This window comes from Coffea eugenioides, unplaced genomic scaffold (genome assembly GCF_003713205.1).
Source record: "Coffea eugenioides isolate CCC68of unplaced genomic scaffold, Ceug_1.0 ScVebR1_79;HRSCAF=401, whole genome shotgun sequence".
NCBI lineage: Eukaryota > Viridiplantae > Streptophyta > Magnoliopsida > Gentianales > Rubiaceae > Coffea > Coffea eugenioides.
In genome coordinates, this window is record NW_020864670.1 from 1 (window position 1) to 23,145 (window position 23,145).

General features: G+C 39.4%; 1 protein-coding gene across 1 annotated transcript; it reads left to right on the plus strand.

Annotated features, from left to right (window-relative positions):
• The first annotated feature begins 149 nt into the window (after positions 1-149).
• Positions 150-5,992, plus strand: LOC113758948 (topless-related protein 1-like). The gene is made up of 18 exons (XM_027301620.1): positions 150-300; positions 462-571; positions 667-736; positions 830-906; positions 980-1,075; positions 1,161-1,256; positions 1,371-1,498; positions 1,570-1,804; positions 1,921-2,085; positions 2,159-2,221; positions 2,380-2,508; positions 3,351-3,458; positions 3,657-3,836; positions 4,120-4,248; positions 4,329-4,424; positions 4,921-5,109; positions 5,206-5,372; positions 5,851-5,992. Exons 1-18 carry the CDS (start codon positions 150-152, stop codon positions 5,981-5,983), a joined length of 2,322 nt encoding a protein of 773 aa, XP_027157421.1. The 3' UTR covers positions 5,984-5,992.
• The last annotated feature ends 17,153 nt before the right edge of the window (positions 5,993-23,145 follow it).

The following is a 23,145-nucleotide window of genomic DNA, read 5'->3' on the forward strand; positions in this document are numbered from 1 at the left end:
ATCATTGTCATCAATAAATATTGCTGGACACCTCCTTCCATCAAACTTTCGAGAACTTGGAATATGATATACTTTCTTTGCCATCTTTGCTATCATTATACATTTAGTCATCACGATTTTTTTCCTTTTTTGTATTTGCGCTAATACAGATGGTGCCACAGAGAAGTATTCCCATGCAAAGGCAACATTTAAAATTTAGGCTTCCTGCTGACTTCCCCAATACTGTTGAGCGTTGCATGAACATGAATTCCTCCCCAAGCAGCATGGACTTTCATCCTGCTAAAGATTCTACTCTATTAGGTTCATTCGTACATATAAACTTTTAGCATGGACTTTCATCCTGCTAAAGATTCTACTCTATTAGGTTCATTCGTACATATAAACTTTTATTATTGAAAGTGTTTTCTCTGCTCTGATGCATCTGTTCCACCAGAACTTATATGTACTGCTTTGTTTCCCAGTTGGAAATTGTATTGGGGATGTGGAAGTGTGGGATATCTCTTCTGAAGTAAAGTTGTTTGGAAATGCGTTTATGATTTGGAACAGAGAGGCCATCTCAATGTTGTTACTGGTAAAATGACCCTAGGATCATTATTTGCACATATTATCATTCATTTTGGTGTGAGCTTAAGATTCTGATCCGGAATCTTGTTCTTTCATCACTAGAATGATCTAGATAAAGATCCACATATGTCAGTTAATCGTGTATTATGGAGCCCAGATGGATCAGTCTTTGGTAAGTGGACAGGATAGGAACTAATTTCTATATCTGCCCATTTTGAGTCCAGTGTTCTATTGAATTCCTGAATTTGAATGACTCCATAAACAGGTGTTGCGTACTCCAAAAACATCGTGCAGTTGTATTCCTATCATGTTAATGCTAATTACGCTGAGAAACAACTGGAGGTAGATGTCTCTTATATATTCAGCTAAAAGCTTTAATGTAATTTGGCTTCTGATAATGACTTTGACTTGCCAGATTGATGCTCATGTGGGTGCTGTAAATGATCTCGCATTCTCTTTGCCTCATCATCAACTTCTTGTCATAACCTGTGGGGATGACATGTCCATTCGGGTAGATATACTCTCCATAAGTAGTTAATTGTTAAAATTGTACCATGCATGATTTATAACAAATTGGTTATGATTGTTAATTCAAGGTATGGGATACTAAGAGTGGATCCAAACACTATACATTTGAAGGCCATAGTGCTCCGGTTTACTCAATATGCCCCCATGTCAAAGAGGATATCCATGTATGGGGTTCCACCTTATAATGTCAAGACTCGCTTTATTTCTCCCTTTGTTATCAAATTTTACTTATCTTTTCTGTTGATTTAGTTAATTTTGTGTTGCTTAACATGCAACAGCTCCTACTTTCCACATCAACAAATGGTGAGATTAAAGCATGGTTATTTGAAAATATGGGAGCAAGAGTAGCATATGATGCACCTGGTAATTCTTGCATGAGAATGGCTTATGGTGCTGATGGTAAAAGGTAACCTCCTTGAACCATACACTGTTTTTAGTCAAATTGTTCACCTGACTGTATTTTTGAAACCGTCTCAGGCTCTTTTCATGTGGGACAAATAAGGATGGAGAATCATTCATGGTAGAATGGAACGAGACTGAAGGTTATATAACTAGGTTCTACCATGGACTCAGCAAACCTTCGGCCGGTGTAGTCCAATTCAGCACAAGCAGAAACCAGTTTTTGGTGGCAGGTGATGAACACCTAATCAAAGTTTGGGACATGGACAATGCTCAAGTTTTAAACGTTGTCGATGCAGATGGAGGGTTACCAGTATGAGCTTTATTCATGTTTGGAGTCTTATGTAGTTAATTGTGTTTTTATTTTTCAGATATCATTGATATGTAGGAGCTTTGATTTACTTTTCTGGCTGCTTCTCTATTTTTAAGGAAACCCCTTATGTTTGCTTCAACAAGCAAGGCAGTCTCCTGGCCACTTTTGCTGACGAAAATAAGATCAAAATCTTGGCAAATGATGTTGGCTGTCAATTGCTCCAGAAATCAAAGTTTAAATCTTTTGATTCTACTGGGTATCTATCTGAATCATTGCAAAAGGTCAGAAATTAAAATTTGTTTCTACATTTTGCAAGAAAAGTACATTCTGCTTATTGGTTGTAATACTGTGCAGCTCGGCATTGGGCCCAGTCCAACTTCTCCAGGAGTTACAGTTCAGGATAAAAGCGTCCCAATGGTGTGTACGCCTGTGAATGTTTCTTTAAATGTTCATTCTGCATCAAGTCTTCTGATGAAGGAAACTCAAATTTATCTTTCTTTTGCGAAGCACCTAGCATATGATAGAATTAAGTACTCCACCCAAGCTGATAACAAGAGTTGAATGATTTGCAACAGGAAGCAAAAATGAAACCTCAAGTACCTTTGGAGCTGAGTAAGGCCCTGAACAGTCAAAAATGTTCAAAAATTCTTCAAGTTTCATTCTGCAAATCCTTGAGGCTTCCTTCTGAAGTCAAGACAAACAAGGTATGTTTATGTCATGTACTAGTCTTCCTTGAAGAATTGTCTAGAATAAGAAATAGCATGAACAGCCTCACCATCATGATTTGATATAAGATTGATTGGTTTTCTTTAATTTCTAAATAACTCTTTCTTTAGGCTTCTACTTCTGGTTCTGTCTTTGCTTCTGAATCTTCCTGTCTCAAATTTTACAAACTTCATGACAGGATTGGCATGGTTTCCATGTTGACAATTGGTTAACATTCTCAGGTTCAAGAGTGCCATACTGGGCAATGCCTTCTGTAATCATTATGACATGGCAAAATCAGAAAGAAGTTTTGCGAGTGTCATTCAAAATCAATACTTATTCCAGAATATGCATTACTCCGCTCCGCTCCACCCTTAGTGCTAACTGAAACGGTGCATCCAATGTCCCATAAAATTTGTAGTTTTAGAAGTTCGTGCATCAAAAAAAATCTTGCCTTCCTTGATTACTTTTATTCCACAGATAATTGAAAGGTCAAAATTTTGTACAATCTTAAATTTGTTCTTTTCCAATTCAGACTTTGAATTGTGCTCTGGCAGATTCACTACATGGAGCTATGATGAGATATAACTGAATTGAGTCAATTTCAACTGCAAAACATGCAGCACTGCTGCATTGTGGCTCCCGTATGATTTGACAATGTGTAAAAATGGGAATTATTATCTACACAAATATTATGTGTATTTGGTTTTATTCACCACAGTATTTTCCCTTGGTATAATTCCTTTAAATTTAGGATTTTTGCATTTCCTGTTTTCCTTTTTCTTCTTGAAGAGTCGAAGCCCCAAAAGTTAACGATTAGCTTCCCATACAACACTTGCAGATATGCAGGTTAGCATATACAAATGCATGTAATGGAATATTGGCTTTAGCAGCAGATGGCATTCATCTTCTCTGGAGATGGTTGGAAAATGAATTTAACTTCTTCCAGGTAGGTAATTAGATGCGTAATGGCTTCTTTATATTCAGCATCTCTATCTGATTCTTACTTAACTCCACAAGAAATTATAATTGCTTGCTTTGAGGTCATGATACTACCCTTGCTTACCCTTAAGACAGTGAGGAATAAAATTTGCCAAAGATCAACTGTTACATGTTCTTTTATTAAGAAATGTGTTCATTGCTTCAGGCAACCACAAATCATGCCCCTCAATCATTGCAACCAAGGAAAGCATTCCTAATGATCAATGACCTTGCTGACAATAACTTTGAATCGATATCACCCTGCTTTGCATTATCCAAGAATGACTCTTATCTCCTATCAGCATCAGGAAAAATGGTGTCTTTGTTCAACACAATGACATTTAAGGTAACCATTGAACTTAGCTGCTTTAGGAAATGCTCAAGATTTTTGTAGTTTAAACTCTAGACTAATTACTAATAACTCGAGAAAATATGAGAGCTTCTTTATCAATAATCTAGGGTCTAAATGGCAGCTATAAATAAATTTGAATGATGCCACATTCTTGATTGTTTGCAGAAATAAATCCTTGGAGGAATTCCAGTATACTTTTGGCTATTGGCTATTGGCTATTGCACCATTTCTAATGATTACAACATCTTAGTCTGAATTTTTCTAAATATAATTGCAGAGAATGAGAAGTTGCCTGCGGTCTCCACCTGCGGCTTCCTGTATGGCTTTCTATCCGCCAGATAACAACATAGCAGCTATTGGCATGGATGATTCAACCATAGTGATCTACAATTTGCGTCGGAATGAGGTATATCATTCAGTTCATCCATGGGAAGATTTTTCAACTGAAAATTAGTATATGTGGTCAAATTGTTTTTCCCTTTGCAGGCCATAAACAAGCTTAATGGACACTCTAAAAGGATTACTGGGTTAGCCTTCTCCACTACATTGAAAGTACTGGTCTCTTCTGGAGTAGATACCCAGGTCAGTTTGACATAACTGAGATGTCACCCCACATCCTGTGAAATATTTATGTGATAGATCTCTTTAATAGCCAATTTATACAAATTATCCACTCCTTTAAGCTCAAGATTTTCCTATTAATCCATCTGGATTTTATTCTCTTAAGCCAGCAACCCTCTATTGAGATGCACAAGCATCTAAGAAGTGTTCAATGTAATTAGCTCAAATAATGCTGCTCTCATACATGATCACTTGAAAGAACAGAGCAAAGAGACTTCCTTGCTTCTGAAAATAAATCTGGTATCTTCCAGGGTATCTGGTGTCAGAATTACAATTGAGTCAAGAATCAAAAGGTAGGATAGGCTGGCATGAGGATAATAAACTGAGTACCTTAGTCTGCTCACTTCTTTAAAGCTGTAATCTACCTCTCATTGATGATAATTTCCCGAAGCAATTGTTCTGCAAAGTTCCTTTACACATCAACTCATATTTGCGTATCCTTACCTTGTTCTTCCAGATCATTGTATGGGATTTTAATACATGGGAGAAAAAACAAAGCACATCACTGCAGATTTCTAATGGGTGGTCGCCATCAAAAACTTCAGAGACTGCTGTCCAATTTCACCAGGATCAAAAACACTTTCTTGCTGTCCATGAGACACAACTTGCAATCTACGAAACAACAAGTCTGCGACGTGTGAACCAGGCATTTCACCCTCCCCCTGCCAAGTGGAAAAATTAAATACTAATGATTCTTTTCTTGTTTTAACTTGTTAATATGATTTCTCATTATATGCTACAGTGGATGATTGGTGATTTTTGTGCACGGATTTCATATGCAACACTGTCATGTGATGACCAGCTTGTATATGTGGTCATGAGAGATGGAATTGTTATGATACTGGCAGCTTCCGACCTCAGTCCAAGATTTGAGCTTGATCCCTCTGTTTACCTTCCACCTACGCTCAGGTACCTATAGCTGAATTGAACAACTAACTAGATCACAGCTTTCTCATTGAGATTACTTTGACTGCATTACTTCTTTTGCTCATTGCTCAAATCTCAAGTATTCACTGCTTTAAGTTTGTCAGAGTTTACAGGTTAAGCTAACTTTGCCATCTATCAATTTTCATTGCTTTAATGAATACTAATTCAATTCATCGCTAGCACCAGTTACCATGTGAATGCTCAAGAAAGCTGCAATAGTGCATGGTGTAATTAGATATCCAAGACATGGCTGCATCTATCACTTTAATCATCCTAGGAATCCTGTAAACCGAGTTTTCATGATTCCTTTACGTAGTTTGCATATATTTTGTATTCATCAAATGACATGAATATGACAATGCATTTAAATTCCTGTGCATGTGGTGCTAAAAGTCTCCACCTTCAAGTCTCAATATTGTACAACAACTTAATACTTCTCCAATCTAATTTGTGGATGCAGTTGTTGTGTGCATCCAACTGTTGTTGCCGCTCATCCACAAAAGCCAAACCAATTTGCACTGGGACTAACAGATGGTGGAGTTGTCGTCATTGACCCTCCTGAACCTAAAAGGACATGGACTTCATTCAGTTGACAATGTATCTGCAAATTAGTAATAGAATGATCATAGGTTGGATCCAGTGAGGAGAAGAAGTACAGAGGTATGATTGGAAGTTTACTTTATTTAACTGCTAGTAGACCTGACATCATGTTTGCTGTGTGTTTATGTGCTCGATTTCAATCCTGTCCAAAGGAATCACACTTGAATGCAGTAAAAAGAATCTTGAGATATCTTAAAGGAACCTTAAATTATGGCTTGTGGTATCCAAAATGTTATGAACTTCCTTTGTGTGGATTCTCTGATGCTGATTTTGGAGGTTGTAAAATAGATAGAAAAAGTACTACTGGTATATGCAACTTTCTTGGAAATTGCTTGGTCTCTTGGTTTAGTAAAAAACAAAATGCTATCTCACTGTCCACTACTGAAGCTGAATATGTTGCTGCTGGTGCCTGTTGTGCTCAATTGTTATGGATGAAAAACACATTAAATGATTTCGGTTTAGTATATGAATGTGTACCCATGTACTGTGACAACACCAGTGCAATTAATCTAACAAAAAATCCCATTCAACACTCTAGGACTAAGCACATTGATATTAAGCATCATTTCATTCGCGATCTTGTCTCAAAGGGGATAATCCGTGTTGAGTTTATTTGTTCTAAAGAACAGATCGCTGATATACTCACAAAAGCTCTTCCGCTAGATCAATTTGTGTCTTTAAGGACTAAATTGGGTGTTACAGAAAAAATGTTCTGAGCCTTATTTCCAGTCAATCCTTATCGGACGTCCGATGAATTGAAACGGACGTCCGACAGTGTTCTTCATCCAAGGTACAGAAAATCCCTGGCTCGGATGGTTGTGTCGGACGCATCACTTCGTTCGGACGTCCGACACTCAAAAATGTGTCCTATAAGGCAGTTACTGACTCTTCTCAATTCATTTTCCTTCATCAGTCTCGGACGCGACCTTTCAGTTTCTCTAAAATTTGAAATTCAAATTCCTCTCTCCTCAAACCAAGTTCCGAGAAATTGACTCAACCAACTCAATTACACCTCCATTGCTCATTAACCACTCACAAAAGGCACTCCTAACATCCAACTGCTCCAAAATTCCCAATTTACATACGAAACCCTAATCTCATATAACCCTCTCCCTGCGGCATCATAGTGCACTCTTGTTAACTCTCACTGTTCTTTCCTTCTATACACAACACTCTGCATTAAAAATCACATCCACATTGCATCATGGTTAGGATGAGGGGAGGATCTACTAGTGCCGGACGGTCTTTTAAACTGAGGGATGAAGACATTGAAATTGTTGATCCACCTCCTGTGGCTTCAAAAAGAAAGAAAGTGACTCGTAGGGGCACAGGGAAGGAGACTGCCCAAAGAAAATTAGTTATACCATCTCCTGAATCATCTGATGAACAAATGGAAAGGCAGATCTCTGAAGGGAACATTGCTGGTGGAAATGAGGAACCAGAGCAGGCCACCCAAGGTGAAGAAACTGTCACAAAGTCTTCCAGTAAAAGAAAAAGGACTGCAAAGGGGAAGAGATCTCCCCAATCCAAGAAAAAGCAATCTGCTGATCCATCTGTTGATCAGCAGAATGAAGAAAACATCACTGAGAGTCAGCCAACACCTGAACCCTCCATCCGGAAGTCTCCAAGGACAAGGACTAAGACTCAAAATGCTGGTGCATCTGTCACTCAAACCTCTAAAGGAACACGTTCTGGGAAGAATCCAGTATCTCAGCCAGCACCTGAACCCATTCCTCTACCCAAGTTCATCGATGATGAAGCCAGAGACAGATTTGAGTTAGTATCTCAAAAAGGTTTCATCACCCAAAGGCTCATCATTCCTTTTGAATTTCGTAAGCTTGATCTTGAACCTGTCATCAAACTTTTTGAATTCCAGAAATGGACTCATCTCTTGACCATTCCCAATGTTTTCTATCCTGACATGCTGTATCAATTTTTTGCTAATCTTAGAAAGGGAACATCACACACTGAACTCATCTCTAGGGTCAACTCTGTAGACATCATATTAACTCCTGACACTGTGAACTCTATTCTGAAAACTAATATTGAACCTGGTTTTAAGGTAAAAATTGCAAATTTCTTTTCATATGAGGAATTCCCTTCTGCCTATCATCACTTTTACAATGCTAAACTCATGACTTATTTTCAAACCAAATTCAACACCCCTGCTGAGGCAAGATTGGATGATCTCAGTCCTCAGAATCTGATCATCTTCACTATCATCTCGAATCTGTTGGTGCCAACTGATGGCCACAGAACAGATGCAAATAAAATGGAACTCTATCTTTTCTACTGCTTTGTTGAAAAAATCCGCATTGACTTTGGATTTGTAATGTGCAAATTTCTGCTCAAAATCAGCACTGATAGTCGTAGAAAGCTTTCCTATGGCAGATTTCTGACCCCCATTTTTGCCCATTTTGACATACCCTTTTCTGGCAAATCTCCAAAAGAAAGTGCTTCTTCAGTTTTCTCCAAAGCTTATTTTGAAAGAAAGAATCTAAAATTTTTTGAGGGTCATTGGTGCTACAAGGAGACTGTGACCGAGTCTAGAAGAAAAAATTTGCATGAAACCCCTGTCACTCCTAGAACTCCTCATGATCAGTCAGGGTATATGTCTCCTTTCACCATTCATCCCAGAAAGTCTGCAAGTAAGTCCTTCTCTTCCAATTCTGAGGTCATCTCCCTGCTTGAAGACCTCAAACAGCATGTTATGCTTCTTGAAGATGGTCTCATGATGACCATGACCTCTGCCCAACAATCCTCTTTCCTTGAAAAAAGGAATCTTCTTGTGCCCCCTATACCTGAAACAAATGAGGCTGCTCATCAGAAAGAACCAAGATCTGAGCCCACAAGGCCAACCACTGGTGATGAGACTACTCCAGCTTCCAGTTCTCAGCCCAAGAATAAAGGCAAGGCTCCAATAACTGAGGAAGAAGTTGAAGACGATGGTGAAGAAACTGAGGAAGAGGAGGACCCTGAACAGTATCGTCTGACCAGGAGGAGGCCTGGATCATCTAAAATCACTATCTAGGCACCACTAGGTCACTGCACCTAAACCTAGGACTTTAGTTCATCTTTTGCATTGCACTTTTGTACTGAGTGCTGAACACCTGGATATTTTCTACTATCTATGAATGTTTTAACTAAGTGCTTGTTATGAATGATTTGAATGGATGTTATGATTAGCTTTTGAAATCTGTTCAATAAATGAATGTTTCTGTTTAACATCTGCTACATGATTGAGTTCACACTGTGCTGTACATTGTAAATGAATACACGGATAATGTTTCTGATGTGACGTACTGCTTGTTCCAAAAAGGGGGAGAATTGGATTTGTGATGACAAAAAGGGGGAGAATTGGATGGAATTGGATTTGGTTTAACACTGATAGAAGAAAGTAACTAGTTAGGGGGAGACAATCTCAGGGGGAGTTGAGCTGGATCAGCACTGATGGTGTGGATTGCGCCTCTTCTGATATACTATTCATGCACTTCGTTAGGGGGAGCAGTTAAATTCTGTGCTCTATCCAATTGTTTTGTCATCATCAAAAAGGGGGAGATTGTTTATCTCAATTCATATCTTTTGATGATTACAAAACAATTGGGTGTTTCTAATACCTTTTGTAGAGATCCTTTTCAGAAATGAACCAAACAGGTCTGTGGATTTAAAGCAGCAAAAGAAGAACAAAAAGAATGAAGTCTGCTGAGGATGATGTCGGACGTACAAAAGGAGAGGATCGGACGTCCGACATTCTTTGAGTTCCTTCGGACGAGTAAAGAACTCAGACTCGGACGTCCGAAGAAGTCAAGCCAGGAGTTACTTGTTTAACTGATCAGGATTCGGACGCTTAACACCTGTGTATCGGACGTCCGACAAGTGTTGCTGCTCTTCGGACACAACATTCTGAATGCATCGGCCGTCCGAAGAAAGTGAAGAAGAAATTTCCAAGTACTCATCCTACCTTCGGACGCATAAAAACCAAACATCGGACGTCCGACAGCACCAACGGCTAGTTGACTCTTCAGCTGCCTTCTACCCGTTGACAGCATTAATTGAGGAATTCTCTGGTCTCCTATAAAAGGAACAAAGTCAACCACCTCAAGACAACTTTGTACATCAAGCCTACATCATATTGTGAGTGATTCAAGTGCTAGAATACTCAAAAGAAACATTTGTATTCCTTGTATGTGCAATCTTCGTGCAGTTGTTTTTTCAAGTGTGACATAGCTTCTTCAATAGTGTAGCATAGTGAGGGTTGCGAGTGTTTGTAAAACTTCCTTGCTTGACCAAGTGTGTTTTGGGGCAAGAAGGAAGTGATCCCTTCCTTGTACACATAAGATTGGTTGCAAGTCTATTCAACTTGAAGTAACTTGGTATATAATAGTGGTGTTCAAACCTCAGTTGTGTTTGAAGCCTGGTTTGGTTCCTTATTCTTATTTACTGCTTTTCTATATAAACTGTTCTTCTCTCCATCTCACTAATACCTGTGCTATTGTATTATCTTGTTCATTGGGAGGCATTTGGGAAAAAGAAAGGCTGTCTGTTCAAAAAGGTAGAGTATTTATTAGCAGGTTTTTGAAAGCCTAATTCACCCCCCCTCTTAGGTTGTTTTCGATCCTTACATAGGTTCACTTATTTAGAGTTGGATTAGATTATTTCATTTGAGTCATGGGCCAGCCCACCTTGTCCAAGGAGTGGCCGACCCTCCTTTAGCTAGTTTCCTAGGGTTTCATTAGCCCCTTAGCCTATATAAAGGCTCACTTTGTACGGTCAATGGGTACACAATTTTCATAATAAAATTCTGATTTGTTTCTCTTCAATTGTTGAGAGCATTCGATCCTTTACTTGCTTTTGGCAAGGGTTCTTGAGCAATCTCGCGAAGGTCCTTGATTGTTCTACCGACCTATCCATTAGAGTAATCACCTCTATTGGAGTCGTCGTTCTACTACCATTCAACCAATTCGTGTCATCCGTTTTGGTTTTAGGTCCCGCAATCCAAGCGTTGGACAACCTCGCTAGATCCTTGGGCAAGCGTGCTACGTGTCTCGAAACGAGTTGATCGAGGTCTATACCAAGCGCTCTGATACCAACTGTGACACCCCCACCTCTCCCTAGGGCGAAACCTAGGGTATCAGCGGAACGTCTGCCCAACTCTCGTCAGGACTCACGCACTCGTTCAAGCTTAATATAGAGCCACAAAACAACCATCGACTTAATTAAGAAGTACTTCGAATATACAAGCCACAACTTCTAAGGCTAGCAATTACAGTTACAATCCACCAACCAACAATAACAAAATTTACACTTTAAGAGTCACCAAATTCATACAAAAGATATACCAGCTTTCACCAAGTCGCTAGTCTAGAACCTCCAAAGCCTGTTAAGGAAAACAAACTTAAAGGGATGAGCGAACGCTCAGTGAGGCCAAGAAAACTTAAACAAGCAAGCAAGTAGCACTAATCAATCAAATAACATACTTGAAAAGCAACTTTAAACATGAAGTTTCATTTAAGTGCACAAGTAGGAAATAACACACATGGGAGGATATATGAGCTCTCAGGTGCTATATCCACGTCTCGACCGATGCAAGCCATTTGGGGTTGACTTTCTGTCAACAAAAGTAGTAATAGGACCGTAGCGCTCCACTTACTACCTCCATCCAACAACACCCACTCGGATCCGTAACCAAACATTCATATAGGGGCGATACTATTCAAGTATGCCTAGCGAGATCTCAAAAAATCAAACTATATCATTTCCCAAGGTTCACCAAGCTTCTCGACCAAGCCTTTGCCGGCTCGAGTTACAAGGTTAGCCAATGGGTTGGGGCGTCCCCACAAACATGATTGGTCGATGAGACAACGTTCCAATCGACTTAAAATCATTCATAGCATTGAGTCGGGATGAGCGGTACCTCCCACCCGAATAGGGTGTGATACATGTTGTCACTTAGTGCTCACGAGTTAAAACATTTCAAGTACAAGTGCAAGTCAAATACATGCATTTAACAAGTATCATTCGATCGCAAGAGAGAGAGGACGAGGCGATAAAGTACACCCTCCCCTCGACAAGTTCACTTATCATATAGCACTTGTACAAATATCATTTCAATCACATTAGCATTGAACATGCACTTGACACTCACCGAAAGTCAAGGCAAAACAAGAGTAAAGCGAGAAGTCAGACGAGTTCTTCGACGTCCTCGTGACTACCTGAGACATGAACAATCACGATTACCTAGGTACTCGACCAAGGTTAATAAGAAAAATATTTTCTCGCTACCCACTCTCAAGATCACAAGTTCGAGTCAAGTTAAAGGAGTTTTTCTCACTAAATCATTGAAATAATGCCCAAAGAGAACTCAAAGGTCGTTTTTTATTCAAGTCGTGATAAGTAAATCTCAATTTCAAAAGAAAGTACCATATTTACTTTTGGCATGAACATCGAGAAAAAGGTACATGGTTTTCATCTCTCAAAACCTCTAATCTCATGTCCAAACTTTAGAATATAAAGAACGTTCACCTTTTCTAAACTAATGGAGTCAAAACTCGTCAAAACTCCACTCATTTTCATAGTAAATGTCAAAGCTAAAGGTTCCAAGTTTCGAGTATAAACTAGTAAAATTCTCTAAGAATTACTCTAGTCAAAATGCTCCATTTTTAAAGTTCAATCTCATGGAAATCGAGGGCATAAGACTAGGGGTTGAAGTCCATTTCTCAAGTATGAAAAGAGGTGCCATTAACCAAGGAAGTTAGGCAACCAAGAAGAATCATCAAAAGAGGATTAAATCTTTGGAAACTAAGATTCAAGATGAAGGTTTAAAGTTCAAAGAGACCTTGTATCCAACCATGAAATTAAACTTAAAACGGACCCACAATCTCAAAGGAAGGTGAAAAGTTCTTAAAAGGAGCATTTTGTTTGAAACCAGAAAATTTCCAGCTTGGTGCGACACTATTTGGAAAAATCATATCTCGAGTTCCGTAAGTCCAAAAATTGGAAACTTTATATCGTTAGAAACTAGACTCATGAATTAAAGCTCTCTAGAAGAACTTTTCCCAGACTTCAATCCAAAATCATTCAAATCTTAGCTTAAAGTCACTATTCCAGACAGGCCAAAGCAAAACAGGCTTGCAATTTCAGTAAATTTTGGAAATTTGGAAAAATTCATAGAGATAGAATCAGCCTTGAAATTTATACCACTAATAGAACTACAAATCTAGTTTCAAATGCAACAAACAGAACTCAATTTGGACCTTTCTACACCTAGATACAATAGTTTTAAGAAAACTGATTTTTGGAACCTGTTTCACGGAATTTCCAGTTCTGAAGTACTTGACAGAGTTTTAAAATCTGGTCATAACTAAAGCTACACAACTCAAAATTTAGCGTGGTTTGTGGCGTTGAAAACTAGATTCAAAATGCTAAAAATCACTAGAAGGAACTGTCTTAAAATTCATTTTGCAAGATAGGTGAAATTGAGCTACAAACTACAACTATGCTTGTTTCTCGGATGAAAACAGTGAGGAAAATCAGTCATCTTTTTTGGTTCACTACGGCTCATAGGAAACGAATTAGGAGGTGCATTTTATACCGTCAGAAAGCCCTCAGAGTCTAGTTTCAAATGCCACAAATTGCATTTGATTTCAACTCCCAGACAAAAAGTTATAGGTCAAAAAGTGAATACTGGTCGGGTCTCCTGATCAGAAAATTTTACAGATTTGCAACCTCACTTTCCCCTACTTTAACTCAACCAATTGTAAAGCTTTTTGGGAGATATTTAACACACATAAACACCAACGTATAACAAACATTATAGCACCAAAACAACAGAAAAATTCGAAATTAACATGAGGAATTCAACCAACCAAAATTTGGACAGCAAGCCTCTTCCATTCTTCAAGTTTTCTTTTCAACTTTCCAACCAAAACTTAGCCATAATTCATCAAAACAAGCACCAAACAAACAAGTAAACACACAACAATCCTCAAGGCCTCTACCTATGAAGCAACCTCAAGTCTTCTACCTAGTGTCAAGGTTCTTTTGAACCCATCAGCAACCCAATGATTAACTAGATATAACTAACTAACTACTATAAGTTGAGAGGAAAAGATGAGAGCTTTTGAGGATTACCTTGCTTCCAAGAGATGAAGACCAACCACTAGTGTATAAGCTCTAAACCACCAAAGTTCCTTCCATCTTCAAGTCACCCTTCAAGCTTGTGTGATGAACCAAGAAAAGAAGCAAGTTTGGAGTGTCTTCTTGGAGCAAAAATGGAAGAAAGCTAGCTGAAATTTTGTTGAGAAAGGGTGGAGGAAGAGTCTGCCAAGAGGGAAGAAGAAGGGAAGGGTTTGTGCTGTAGTTGGTGAAGTGATGGAGTGAAAGGAAGAAATGACATAAAGGTACTTTCGTACCCAAAAGTCAACAAATGAATAGGAGGCCATTAGTGGTCCTAATTGAGCTTAATTTAACTCACTCACTTCTAATCTCTCACTTAATTTTTTTTAGTCTACTATTGATCAACCTTAATTCTTCAAGACCACTGCACTCTCGGACCGACGTTTGCCTCGAAAAATGTGTAATCGCTATTTCTTACTAAACGAGCTGCAGAAAAATTAATTTTACTAGCGAAATGTTTTAAAATATAAAATGAGACATTGTTCCATGCAACTGAAATTAAAATGGATGAAATAAATTAATCGGAGTAAATGAATAATTAAATAAGTAAATAAGCCAGTAATATAAAATAAAAGTAAGTAAAATAAAAATTCGGGTCCTTACACTGAAACTCTAATGCCAACTGATGTGAACTCGAATCCCCAAACTCTCTCTCTCTTGAAGAAATGAATTGCACAAGCAGCAGAAAGATCTATCTTGATCAGGTTATGGATACAAAATGATGGATTCTAAACAATCAAGGACCGCTCAAGATTGATTAGAGGGGTAGAATGACGTCACAATTCAACGCGATCTTGAATTGATAAGTAGATTAAAAACTCAAAAATCCTCTCAAGTATTCAACAAAAGATCTCTTAGACAAGAGACTTGCTAAATACAAAGTGTTTTGCTAGAATTTTCTTTAATTCATCATGACTTAATGAAAAACGTTAAACTCAAGGCTTATTTATAGCCTTTACAAAAACCTAACTAAACTAGGAAGCTTCTTAACTAAACCTAACTCAACTCTAACTAGAAAACTTAACACAAATTCGGCTTCATCATTGGTCCACATGACCTTGAGCCATTTATTCTTCCAAACTATTAACTCAAATAACCCCAAGCTAACTCTAGTTAATCAATCATTGCTGAAATTAATTTAAAGAAATGAAAATCATGAATAATGACTAACATAAATGACCAAAACTAAGGAAACTAAGAAAAATCAAGGAAGGGATCTTGGATTTGATGGCTCCAATGGATGATTTGATGAACTCTAATGAATCAACCTCTTGTATAACTTGAACATGAATCATTGGATCTTATGTTCATATCATCAGCCTTAAGTAAATGAAATTTTTGTGGACTTGAATGTGACTCTGGATCTTCTTGTTCTTATCAAGAAATCAGAAATTTCTCGAGTATTTTAATGACTTATCCAACAATGCACAAGAAAGTGACGTAGATGAAATTGGTACACTTGAGTTGAGATTTGAACACAACAAGGACTAATTTGAACGACTCAAAAGTGCTGAAACCCGAACAAATTGGTACTGATTTGGTTCATGGAGAATGGAACTCGAAGACCCTAACAAAATTTGGTGACACCCGAACATATTTGATGCTAATTTATGGGGATTTTGGACCAGATTTAGGGCACAATTTACAGCCAAAAACCTGATTTGATTTGGTGCTTAATTCAGCCAAGAAAGACACAATATAAGGAGGACTCGATTTAGGAAACCTAGGACTCAAATTAGGAAACTAGTTGACTCTTTTTAAATTGAGACTGATTTGGACTATTTTTGGACTACTTATACTCAAATAAAACTTGAAAATTGATTCAAAACTTGACAAAGTATGGCTGGACAGATTACAAATGAAATTTTGAACCACGAACGACTCGGCAAAATTTTTTTGGACCCTAGAAATACTCTACCCGATGGTATTTGATGGCTGGAATTTAGAAGCTTGATTCGAATGACCTTTGGATTCACTTTAGCAAAGTAATATGTTGTTTTCAGGAGCTTTCCTAAGTGTACTTTTGAATTTTTACGGCTGAAAAATATAAACCAAGTTCAACAAGGTGATACAAACCTAGCACAAATGGATTGAACTCGTATCGTACACAACCCCAAATCTAGCCGAAAAATCAAGTTGAAGTTACGAAAATTCTTGATCATTCTAACCCGCATAGTTGTGAACCTATTGAACTTAATCTCAACCCACAACTAAATGGAATAGTGAACCAAGAACGCTGGTAGATGACTCCACAACCAATTGTGATTTATTGGTTGATAAGTTGCGAACACTCAAGAAGAATTCTCAAGTATTTAAGTGAACGTAAGAGTTTTGGGCTGAAAAATTCATTATTGCTAAGCTGCAAATAACTTCACTAAAGGTTGTATTTATTGCCTTTTACAGGACACAAGAAAACCTATTCAAACTTGGAAACAACTTAGGACTTTCCTAAACCCTAACTCAACTAGAATAGGAAACTAAATAATTCAAATTGGCTCAATAATGGTCCATGTGACAGCCCCACCTTCCCCTAAGGCGAACCAAAGAGGTTAGCGGACTGCCTGCCCAGCTCTCGCCAGGACTACGGAGCTTATCACACTCAGAATACATACTCGTATCGATATAATAGCATGCGAACGCCTCAACGGTTGCAAAAATCGAAAATAAAAAACGACGCCGCGGATGAACAGTATTGGCCACGCCACTATCCGGCAGGAATCTGGCCGGATTGTCGGCCGGATTCCTGGCCGGATAGGGGCCAGTAGCTCAAACCAAAAAGGGTCGAACACCCCTGCCAATCCAGCCTGTAATCTGGCCAAGAACTGGCCGGATTGCCCTGGCCGGACTCTAGCCAGATGCCAAAATCAAAATTTTGTTTTTCCGTTTGATCCTCGTACTCGCATAAGTCCAAGCTAAACACAAATAAATAACATTCATCCACCAATATAGCAAGTATATACTAAAGTAATGTATAACATACACAAATGAGGAAACACATCCTTGAATTCCAAGTTTTTACAACTCAAAAGGGATCATGGAATCCAAATACATTTAGGGCTTTCATAATCGAGGAGCTATACACACAAAAGAATGCCTAACTAACTCAACTCGCCTCAAAACATTGTTCCAAAAGTTGTTCCTGTAAGGAAAACAAAAGTAACGTGGGTGAGCTTGCGCTCGTGAGGTACCACGAAGACACGCAAGTACAAGCAGACTGCATTATAGTCAACCAAGGCACATAAGGAAGTAAACCAATACAAAAAGGATACAATTGGCTCTCAAGAGCCACTTTCACTTGCCACACTTGATCTCATATTCGTTGACACTCCGTCAACCTTTGAAGAAAAAGACAAGACCGTAGATCCCACTTTACCCCACATTCCTTCCACCAATCATTCCCCTTGCCGGACCCGAACACCTCACAGTAACAGAGGGCAATACTCGAGTATACCACAGGATCAAGGAAACAATATTCCACTCGGCTAACAGTAAACCCATAGTTGGTTATCGAATCGCCCAGGCCCTTGCCGACTTGACTCGAATAACAACCAATGGGGTATGAGCTCGGATATCATAGTTAAGTCGTTGGTCATAGTCCTAAACAACGTTAAATCAAGCACAAATACAGTTTCGCAGCTAAACAGTAACAGTTATACAAATAAAGGAATGAGAGCGATGAAGTACACTCTCGTCCCAGTCAGGCCAACCAAGTTCACACAACAAGTATAAACAGTCATTTAAGCAACAAACCATATAATGGTACACTCACCGAATCAAATAAGCAAGTTCACAAGTTTGCTTCAGACGTAGGCCCCGGATCACCGGCACGACCTATAATAAGCAAGAAACCACCATTGAGACTCGAACACAAGTCAAACTACGATAATGAGCTACTAGTATAATATAACTCAAAAGTAAAATGGAGTGGCAGTGGGTGTTAGGTATGAACAACCTCAAAACCTCTTCAATTCTACCTAAAATCACTCCCCACTCAAGATTACCAAATCTCCATAACATTGGACAGCATTTCCCCTTGGATTTTCACATTTCCAACCTATCATTCATCACCAATATTCACACCAAACGATCATGAGAGCAAACACGGTTGGTAGGCTAGTCATTACACCTCACTAGGGTCACAATACCCTTAAATTTCAACCAATTACAAGCTCATGAGCAAACCATAGAAAAGCCCCAAATATATAAACCCTAAACTGAAATTTTTCGCTAAAAACTGAAATTTTCCGCAATAAACCACCATTGAGATATAGAGGCCCTATATTACTCAATATAAGGCTATCATTCCATGGCTAGCTTATCATATACTATATAAAACAGAAAAATCCTCAATAAATAAAAAAATTGGACAACTCAACCATAATCCATGAAATAATCCACAAAATGACATGCTTCCCCACTAGAATCCCTTAATTGATCATTACTATCATGAAAGAGAAGATATCTTGCCAACTCACCTTTGCAACTACAAGAAACAAGGTAGCTAGTGGTTCTTCTTCACAAGTGGCTCCACCAAAAGCCTTAGCCTCACCTAACAACTCACTTGTGTGCAGAAATTTGGGAGATTAATGGTTGGTTTCCAAGATTAAGCAAGAAAGGAAGGAAAATTGAAGAAGATTTTCTCTCTTCTTTGTCTCCAAGATGCACGGCCAAAAGGAAGGAAATGAAGATGTTTTTGTGGGTCAAAATTGATTTAGGAAAGGTAATATACTTCTAGTCAAAGTCCAACATCCATTAGGAGAGCGACAAGTGGCAATTTTTTGTGTTTATCTCCTCTTACTACTTACCATGGATTACTTATCTAGATAACCTCCAATTAGCTCATAATACCATGTAATAAAATCTCTATATACAAAACTTCTCCAAATCACCCACATTTATCGCACCTACTGCCTTAGTGGGTCCCACCTCCGCTGTACACCACCATTACCACAAAAAAAAAACTTATTTTGGAAAAATGATTTAAAAATCATATTTTCTCATAAAATCCCCAGAACAGTCATATACTAAAGAAAATATAGAAAATATGCACAAAAGAACAAAATAAATGCCCAGAAAAATAAGGAAAATTCGGAATCTCACCTTCGCTCCCCCTTAAAGAATTTCGTCCTCGAAATTTCTCACCTGGGTTATCAAATAACTCAGGATATTTCATTTTCATCTCTTCTTCTATCTCCCAGGTAGCCTCTTCTACCCCGTGGTTCTTCCACAGGATTTTCACCAATGAAATTTGTTTATTTCTTAGCTCCTCAACCCTTCGATCCAGTAAACGCACAGGTTTCTCCTCATAGGTAAAGGCTTCATCTACCTCAATTTTTTTCGGTTGCACAATGTGTGTTGGGTCAGGATAGTACTTTTTAAGCATCGACACATGAAAAATGTCATGAATTCGGGATAAACTCAATGGTAATTCGAGTCGGTACGCCACTTTTCCAACTCGTTGGAGAATCGTGAAAGGTCCTATGAATCTTGGTTGAAGTTTTTTCCCTCTACCCATTGTAACACTTCGTAGTGGTGTAACCTTAAGGAAAACACGGTCTCCAATTTCAAACTCCAAATCTTTCCTTCGGTTGTCCGCATAGCTCTTTTGACGACTTTGAGCTGTTTGGAGTTTTTGACGTATCAACTTAACCTTTTCTTGAGCATCTTCCGTCCAGGGAATGACTGTTGGGTCTAAGATCTTCTTTTTCCCTACTTCATCCCAATATAAAGGTGAACAACACTTCCGTCCATAGAGAACCTCAAACGGTGCCATTTGAATGGACAAATGGTAACTGTTATTGTAGGCAAACTCGACTAAAGTCATATATTGCCCCCAATTACCCCCAAAGTCCAAGACACAAGTCCTTAGCATATCCTCAAGGGTCTGAATTGTTCGCTCCGACTGTCCATCCGTCTGAGGGTGATAAGCAGTACTAAGGTTAAGTTTTGTCCCTAAGGTCTCTTGAAACTTTTGCCAAAATCTGGACACGAAACGAGGATCTCGGTCAGAAACTATACTCACTGGGACCCTATGTAGCCTCACAATTTCTTTCATATATAATTGGGCCAACTTGTCCATGGAATACTTCATATTCACAGGCAAGAAATGAGCCGATTTGGTTAATCGATCAACGATCACCCAAACGGCATCATGTCCTTTTTGTGTCCTTGGTAGTCCCGAAACAAAGTCCATCGTGATATTCTCCCACTTCCATTCAGGTATCTCAAGAGGTTGCAGTAATCCAGAAGGTTTTTGGTGTTCAGCCTTAACCTGCTGGCACATAAGACAGGTTTGTACGTATTGAGCAATCTCCCTGTTCATTTTATCCCACCAGTACAACCGTCGTAGGTCCTGATACATCTTATTACTACCCGGATGGATTGTATATTTTGATCGATGGCCTTCTTCCAAAATCTCATTTTTCAAATTCTCATCCATAGGCACCACTATTCGATTTCTAAATCTCAAAATTCTCTCAGGACTTAAATTGAAATCCTAAATTTCTCCTTTCTCCACCTTTTTCACCCACTTCTGAACCATCGGATCCTCAGTTTGAGCCTCTTTGATTCTACCCAATTGAGCGGATGTTACCCGGATATTTCCAAAGGTTATCTTCTTATGTTCCAGCCTAGGGATCCACTCACCAACGGCTCCTAACATTTCCCACTCCTTAACTATTAACCCAGATATTCGAGCCTTCCGACTTAGGGCATCAACTATTACATTAGCCTTACCGGGATGGTAGTTGATTGTGCAGTCATAGTCTTCGGAGAATTCCATCCACCGACATTGTCTCATATGCAACTCCTTTTGGGAAAAGAGGTACTTAATGCTCTTATGATCGGAATAAACCTCAAAGGTTACCCCATACAGGTAATGTCTCCATTTTTTCAGAGCAAAGACAACTGCGGCTAGCTCCAAGTCATGAGTGGGATAATTTTGCTCGTGGTTTTTCAGTTTTCTAGAAGCATAGGCTATCACATTCTGGTTTTCCATCAATACACACCCCAAACCTTCCCTCGAGGTATCGGTATAAACAGTGAAACTGTCCTCACCGTTGGGCAAGGCCAGAATAGGGGCCATGGTCAACCTTCGCTTCAACTCCTGGAAACTATCCTCACACTTCTCACTCCACTGAAACCGACCACCCTTCTTTGTCAGGTCAGTTAAAGGACTGGCAAGTTTCGAGAAATCTTGGATAAAGCAACGGTAATAACCTGCCAACCCAAGAAAACTTCGAATCTCAGTGGGATTATCAGGTCTTTTCTACTCAGTTACTGCCTCCACCTTCGCTGGGTCTACAGCCACTCCCTCTTTCGAGACCACATGCCCCAAGAAGGAAACCTTCTCCAGCCAAACTCACATTTATTAAATTTAGCATACAACTGGTGATCTCTCAGGGTTTGCAAAACCAACTTTAGATGTTGCACATACTCCTCACGGGTTTTCGAGTAAACCAAAATGTCATTTATGAACACGACGACAAATCGGTCCAGGTAGGGTTTGAAAACCCGATGCATTAGGTCCATGAAAGCGGCAGGGGTGTTGGTTAGTCCAAAGGGCATAACGGCAAATTCGAAATGCCCATACCGAGAATTGAAAGCGGTTTTAGGCACATCTTCCTTCCGGATCAATAATTGGTAGTACCCCTGTCGAAGGTCTAGTGAAAAGACCACCTTGCAACTGGTCAAACAACTCATCAATGAGGGGTAGTGGGTACTTATTCTTAATGGTTACGTTGTTCAACCCTCAGTAATCGATACACAATCTCAAGGTACCGTCCTTCTTTTTAACAAAGAGAACTGGTGCCCCCCAAGGTGATCCACTCTCACGGATAAAACCCCGCTCCAAAAGGTCTTGCAACTGTAACTTCAACTCCTTGAGTTCAGCAGGTGCCATACGGTATTGAGTTTTAGAGATAGGTAAAGTCCCCGGTAACAGGTTAATCTCAAATTCTATCTCTTTTTCCGGTGGTAGATTCACTAATTCATCGGGAAACACATCCGGGCATTCACCCACTACTGGAACATCTTCTACTTTCAACTTATCAGTGGGAGTGTTAAAGAGAAAGGCTGGGAACCCTTGTGCCCCCCTACTCAATAGTTTCCTAGCCCGAATACCCGAAATCATTGCAGATGAGGCTAGACTGCCCCTCACATCTAACCTTAAGGTCACCTCCCCAGGGATACGGAATTCCACTACCTTTCTCTTACAGTCCAGTTGGGCATCATACCTAACTAACCAATCCATGCCCAATATCACGTCGTACCCCTTAATGGCCAAACTTATCAAATTCCCCAATAACTTTCTCTCTCCTACCCAGATTTCACAGTTTACAAACATTTTACTAGTAACCAAACACTGGTCCCCCGTAGGAGTACTTACTTCCAGATCATATGGCAAACTAACAGGGGTGATATTAATTCCACTCATGAAATCAGGATTAAAAAAGGAATGGGTGGCACTGGGGTCTATCAAAATCCTAGCTGGACGGTGGAAGGTAGGAATCGTACCTTTCACCACCTCCGCCGAATCAGGGACAGGACGTTGCTTGATAGAATACACCCGAGCAGGCACCTTTGGTTTCACTCCTTCCACTTTCGACTGTTCCGAGGTAGCCTTCGATGATTGCGTAGTCCCTCTCATCTCTCGAGGTTGGACCGGACAATTGGCGATCTGGTGCTCCGCGCTCCCACAGCATAAGCACTTCCTCTCTTTCCTCCAACAATTGTCCTCCGTATGGTTTGGTTTCCCACAGTAACCACACGGGCCACGAGAAACAGTAGCTGAGCTCCCCTGGGAAGCACTCCTCTGTCGGTCTCGTCCAGTTTGACCACCTCTTGGTAGAGTACCTCTTGCTATACCCGAAAGTCGTCCCCCTCCGGCTCCCCTTCCAAATTTGGGAGGGGTACTTTTATCCCCTTGATTAGAACTACCTCCCAAGAGCCCACGTTTCCGAGCCTGGAAGTTCCTCACTTG

Coding starts and splice junctions, on each gene's coding strand:
- LOC113758948 (XM_027301620.1), top strand. CDS start 150: ATGGTGCCACAGAGAAGTATTCCCATGCAAAGGCAACATTTAAAATTT. Junction 1,257..1,370: donor ATGTCAAAGAGGATATCCAT/GTATGGGGTTCC, acceptor AACATGCAACAG/CTCCTACTTTCCACATCAAC. Junction 2,086..2,158: donor TATCTGAATCATTGCAAAAG/GTCAGAAATTAA, acceptor AATACTGTGCAG/CTCGGCATTGGGCCCAGTCC.